General features: G+C 39.3%; 1 protein-coding gene across 7 annotated transcripts in view; it reads left to right on the top strand.

Annotated features, from left to right (window-relative positions):
* The window catches only part of LOC108519006 (phospholipid-transporting ATPase FetA-like), an 82,733-nt gene that overhangs the window by 11,972 nt on the left and 64,297 nt on the right, over window positions 1-6,464 (top strand). For 6 of the 7 annotated variants that reach the window (XM_017857769.1, XM_017857767.1, XM_017857768.1 and 3 more), the window contains 3 exons: window positions 1,423-1,505; window positions 2,273-2,431; window positions 4,497-4,585. In XM_017857769.1, coding sequence (XP_017713258.1) covers window positions 1,423-1,505; window positions 2,273-2,431; window positions 4,497-4,585 — 331 coding nt within the window. The remainder of the gene's footprint in view (window positions 1-1,422; window positions 1,506-2,272; window positions 2,432-4,496; window positions 4,586-6,464) is intronic. The other variant, XM_017857766.1, reaches the window with a different exon arrangement.

The following is a 6,464-nucleotide window of genomic DNA, read 5'->3' as shown; positions in this document are numbered from 1 at the left end:
AAAAAAAAAAAAAAAAAAAAAAAAAAAAAAAAAAAGAGAAGATGGACACCACATCCTTGGGACCCTCAAGTCTAAGACTGAGCTCTTGACAGGAACAATTGAGCATTCACTGGGCACAGAATAGGGCAAATAAACCCCACATTCTCCATCTCTAAATTAGAGACACTCTGGCCATATTCTGTAATGCTGAGTAGCAGGAAAGAGGATAACAGAACTGTAACATTTTGGAGTACAGTTTCAAAGTTTCCAAGGGAAAATTTTTGAATATAAAAGTATCTATTCACTGATAAAATACCATGTTCTATAAAGTATTTAAGGTAGAAATTTATTAACATCCAAAAGCTAAGGTCTTAAAGAGGATAGAGCCATCTGCAGAAAGCTTGTCCTGGGAGTTTTGTATTGATCTTCATTCCTACAACTGTACTTCTTGATGCACACAATTTTTTGAAACATGAATTCCATTTTTCTTTTTGTCTATGCATTCCAGCAAGCAGTTACTTAAGAGCCTGTCATGGGCCCCATAAATATTTATGAGGTGTGGAGTATGTTTCCTTGGAGGTATGTGCAAGTTTTTATCAGGATCTGCTCCTTATTCTTTTTTAAAAAATTTAATTTAATTTAAAAAATAGAGACAAGGTCTCACTGTGTTGTCCAGGCTGGCGTTGAACTCCTGAGCACAAGTGATCCTCCCGCCTCCGCCTTCCAAAGTGCTAGGATCACAGGCATGAGCGACCATGCCTGGCCAAACTCCTTATTCTTTGTTGTTGTTGTTGTTGTTGTTGTTTGTTTTTGTTTTTGTTTTTTTTGAGGTGGAGTCTCACTCTGTTGCCCAGGCTGGAGTACAGTGGCGCGATCTTGGCTCACTGCAAGCTCCACCTCCTGGGTTCACGCCATTCTCCTGCCTCAGCCTCCCAAGTAGCTGGGACTACAGGCGCCTGCCACCACACCCAGCTAATTTTTTGTATTTTTAGTAGAGATGGGATTTCACTGTGTTAGCCAGGATGGTCTTGATCTCCTGACCTCGTGATCCGCCCCTCTCAGCCTCCCAAAGTGCTAGGATTACAGGCATATTCCTTATTCTTGAAGGGAGCAGGTACTATCTCCAGGTTGTTTATGATGTTTCTTCAGCCTCTCTAGAGCACCTGACCAGCTAGATCTCATGAGTTAAGTAGTGGCAGTGTGTTGCAGGGAGTCAGAGGAAAGAGATGGGAGTGAATGGCTAACACTCAGCTTCCTTGAAGAGCCATCTCACCTCAATACTGAGAGAGGAGCAGTGGGAGTGACTTTTATAGCTCAGACTCAAAGCCCAGGCTCTACTGGTAACATCTATTTTCTAAAACCCCATGAAAAAGTAGGAGATACTGCACCTGTGCAACAGTTCTGTTTGTGTCCTGTACTCTGGTCACTTGTCTTTTACTCTAGTGAAACCAACCTGAAAGTGAAGCAGGCCATCTCAGTTACCAGTGACATGGAAGATCGCCTGGAGCTTCTGTCTGCCTTTAATGGTGAGTTGGGAAATGGGTTTTCCTACCTAAATTTTCATCAGTAGAGGACTGGTTAAATAAAGTATGCTACATCCATAGTGATTTCTATACAACTTATTACAACAATATGCAAGTTGATATTTATTGAAAATAAAAAATACAACATGTAATTAAAAGAAAATACAATTTACAAAAGACTGCATACTGTATATAACATAAACCTGTTTTGGAAACATGGGTATGTTTATGAGTACTTATATAGAAAAAACATAGAAGGATGCACTTCAAAAGGTAAATAGCACTTTTCTCAAGACAGTGAATGAATTTTACTTCCTTCTTTACCATTTTAGTATTACTTAAACACTTATAAAGGGCATATTTACTTTACTAATCAGGAAAAGGTCAAGTTGTTTCTATTTTGAAAAAAATACTAGGTTCGCTTTAAGTCATTTTTGAGTTTCTTCAGATTCAGAGCTCATATGATCTGGCAGTACTGATGTCACCATCATGTGGGGTTTTCTCTCTCTCTGGATGATCCATGTCACATACAGAGTTATTCTTCTTTAATGCCAAGAAACCTTTGTCTGCCTTTCTTGAAGGAGCTGGTGAGAAATGTGCAGTAACTGAGAGAGGCTAGGAAAAAGATGTGTATGTATTTTGAAAGAAGGATTTTATTTCCTCCTTTCTATTAAGTCTCCTTCCATCCTTAGGAAAGGCCTAAGATTACAGATGCAGAACTCTTATACCTTCTTATACAGATGCAGAACTCTTATTACATTTTTCTGCAGGAGAAGTGAGATGTGAGGCTCCCAATAACAAATTGGACAGATTCTCAGGTATACTGACCTATAAGGGGAAAAACTACTTCCTGGACCATGATAAGCTGCTACTCCGAGGCTGCATCATCAGGAATACAGACTGGTGCTATGGCTTGGTGATCTACACTGGTACCTTTCCCTTGGCCCCCAGACTAAATTCCATTCATGGCTGAGCTATGGGTACTTAGTTTTCAGGATATGGATATGACACTTGGATATATATCAGAACACTATGGCTTTGAGATAGATAGGCAGGTGGGTGGGTGGATGGATGGATAGATGGGAGATTTGTGGGAAAAAAACTTTGTTTCTTAGGGAAAAAAAAGTGACTTCTGTTTCCAAGCAATGAACTTCCAACATATCGGTTCTACCTTTGTTAGAGGAAAGCATTGCATTCCAAAACTACAGGGCATTCGTGAGTCCTTTGACCAGATCTGGACACAGGAGAGGGTATACATGCAGAGGAAGTACAATAGAATTACCACATGAAGGGGGAGAGTATACATGTGAACTATTCCCATGAAGAGAGGATGGATACAATGCTTATTATAGAGAAAATATAATGTAAAAGTTCATACCAGAGAAAAGTCACATATGGATCATTAATAGTGGCCCCTCTTGAGATGTCATTTAGAACCACAATTCATTATATTTAGTAAGATATTTTCTTGGGTTATGATGTGGTTCAGGAAAATGGAGGAAGCTTCTGTGCTACCCCAGTCCCTCAGTGGCAACAACCATAGTAGGAAATATCAAGAAAGATTTACCACAGTGAATATTATTCAACTCAGATTCCCAGAGCTCCCCTTCTAGAGCATCTACTCCTAGACATGAGGCTTCTACACTCCTTGCTTCTGTGAAAACTAATGAGACCAAATCCCTAGGGAGACGCTTAAGAGTCTAGGGAGGCCCTGGTGGAACTTCTTTCATTGGTTCTTGATTTAGAGTGGCAATGACTAGGCTACCTAATTCCCAAACTCAAAAGACTTAACTTAGACTTATTTTCTTCACTGTATATACTTCAGCAACTACTCACACACAATTGCCACTCATAAAAAGTTCATTTTCAGCAAAAGGTTTTCTTTCCCGAAAGCAATAACAGTGAGGCTGCCAACCAGCACAAATGTAGTTAAGTTTTCCCAAGGTTAGTTACATTGTAGTATCTTTGGAAAGCTCTGAGCAGAGACTAATGCCACCTAAAAGCATTTTGAGGTATTTGTATGGAATTGAGTTGCTGTTCCTGCTACATGATGTCCAAGTTCTATGATGATTTCCACCTTCTTCGTGAAGCCTGGGGCAAGTCAGTCTAAGGACCCTTAGAAGATATGGTACCTGTAGCTTCTAGGCTGTAAGCCAGACTTCTCATGTCTTGAAGCCCTTTGAGGAATGCTTAAGAGGAAAGAATGACATAGCTTATGCTCTGCACTCCCACTGTTTGTCCACATATCAGAGATGTCCCAGCTCCCCATGTGTAAACATTGATGAAATTCCTTTATCTGTCCTTTATCAGAACACGTTAGAATAATGGTCAGATGGTGAAAGGCCAGAAAAATTGCTGCTTACAGTTTCTTCTAAACCTCTTACATTTTCTCTGGAGCCATAGCTCAAGTTAGTAATTTCCAGCTCTAGTCCCATTGGCCATTAAAAGCTCCTTACTTCTGCCTGCCATCTGCCCTGTCGTGAAGAAACATGGAATCTCCGTCTCTCAGCGCCAGAGAAGTCTCAGCTCCCCTGCTTCCACCTCAGAAGAAAGCACTGCATTGCCTTTTTGTTTCTTCCATTCCCAGTTAGAAACTTTCAGTATAGCCTGAGGCAGCAGTGGGCTTCCTCAAAAGATGATGGGGATCTCTTCATCAGAAAATTCTTTCTCTAAGCTAAATAAACCAGATGGTGATCAGAGAGAAGCTTGCGACTCCTCTTCTAATTTAACTCATCTATGAAAGTTGAGACTGTCTGAGGTGCTACAAAGAGAGGGATCTGCATGAGTGTACTTTAAAGAAGACGTTGGAACTATCCTTAGAAAAAATTTTCCGTTTTTTGAGGTATTGAAAACTGTGAGCCTTTCTCTAGGACTTTATCCTCTAGCATTGGAAAGTGGTTAGATTAGATTATCATAAAGATACAGTTCAACCAATTCCAAGCCTCTGAGTATGTTCAGTGATTCTGATATCTGATATCTTCCTGTTTTATTTAGGGCCAGACACCAAATTAATGCAGAACAGTGGAAAGTCCACTGTTAAACGAACACAGATAGACCATCTCATGAATGTCCTTGTACTCTGGGTAAGTTAAATACTTTTTTTTTCTTTGTTTCTTTACAAATAGACATACTTCCCTTCCTTTCACAGAAGAAATGGCATTTCCAGTTCAGAATTTAGCTGTTTGAAAGTCTCAAGCAGTCTTAGGATCCCAGAGATTAAGATCTGAGGCAGAAAAGAACAGACAAGTTACAAGAGAGTCTAGTTTATACCTCTGTTAGGAAGAATAGTCACAAAGTATTTAAAAAGGTATTATGCTTTGATTAGTGGTACAAGAATGGATCAAGGACCCAGTTTAGAAATTAAGACATATTTTTATTTTCTCATAATCAGTTTTATTCATGACCACTTTAATAAAGCCTTACTTAGACTAATAAAACACCTAATTTAAACTTATGATTTTCAAACTCTTTTCTCAGAGGAGTCTTAAGGTCTGGTGCAGTGGGAATAGGGGCGATCAAGTGGATTTTATTCTAGGCTCCTCATTTTGAAGTTCTTGCTTTAAAAAGAACAGCTTCATGTTTATCTATTTTATACAATTTCAGTTGTAAAAATAGAGGGTGTTCTATTAAGAAGTGAAATTTGAAAAGCACTACAATATATAACAATCAGCTTTGATAATAGATGTTTAAGTTGAAGACTAATAAATTATTTCTGCTATCTGACATAAGCTGACTTTATTCTTACTAAATATAGACAGATTAATTTCCTCTCTCAAACAGCTTCTTTGCATAGCTGAACAGTTCCTGTAATGCCTACACTTGATCTCATAACTTTTCAATTTATTTTTACTGTATTGTTTAGACTCTGAAAACTCAAAAAATACCTTTTCTTTGTATATTCTTATCATTAATATTTGAATTATAAACTACTTTTCTTCTTTATTATGGGAAACATCCCAGATCCTTTTCAAAATCCTTTGGATCTAGCAAAAGGGATTTTAGAAAATTAGGAAGGTTCGTTCAGCTCAGAAACTAGTATTCATTATACTTCTCTTTCTACTATTGAGTAAGTAGTTTTCAACAGTTGATCAAAGTTCCATTTCCTAGTTTCTTAATGAGGAAGACAATCATGGTCAAGAATTCAGGAAGGTAACATGGGCAAATATGCTTTTGACAACATTAGCAACATATATCATTAGACAGTAGGCTAGGTCATTTAGCCTAGGCTTGTCTTCAAAACGGGATGTCTTCAAATGGGTGTGATGGCCCACACCTGTAATCCCAGCAGGTTGGGAGGCCGAGGCAGGAGGATTGTTCAAGCCCAGAAGTTTGAGAGCAGCCTGGGAAACAGTGAGACCCCCATCTCTATAAAAAACAACAACAAAACACAAAAACACAGGTGGAACAAGATGGCTGAATAGAAGTCTTTATTAATCATCCCCCCACACCCCCACAGAAACACCAAATTTAAGAACTATCCACATATAAAAGTACCTTCATAAGAAACAAAAATGAGGTGAACAATCATAATACCTGGTTTTAACATCGTATCACTGAAAGAAGCATTGAAGACAATCTTGAATTACTGATGCCACCATTCCCCCATCTCCTGGTGGCCATGCATGGTGCAAAGAACTTGTAAGCTTTGGGGAGGGAGAGCACAGCAATTGTGGAACACTGCATTGAACTCAGTGCTGTTCTGTCATAGCAGAAAGCAAAACCAAGCTGAACTCCACTGACACCCACCCATAGAAGGAGCATTTAGACCAACCCTAGCCAGAAGGAATCGCCCATCCCAGCAGTCAGAACTTCAGTTTTGTCAAGCCTTACCACCTTGGGCGAAAGTGCTCTGGAGTCCTAAATAAGCTTGAAGGCAGTCTAGGCCACAAAGACTACCATTCCTAGGCAAGCCCTAATGCTTTACTGAACTCAGAGCCAGTAGACATGGGATGGGGCGGCGGG

The sequence above is a fragment of the Rhinopithecus bieti genome, unplaced genomic scaffold (assembly GCF_001698545.2).
Source record: "Rhinopithecus bieti isolate Rb0 unplaced genomic scaffold, ASM169854v2 scaffold_47691, whole genome shotgun sequence".
Taxonomy (NCBI): Eukaryota; Metazoa; Chordata; class Mammalia; order Primates; family Cercopithecidae; genus Rhinopithecus; species Rhinopithecus bieti.
Note: the sequence above shows the minus strand (reverse complement) of the source record. Positions and strands in the feature narration are given on the sequence as shown.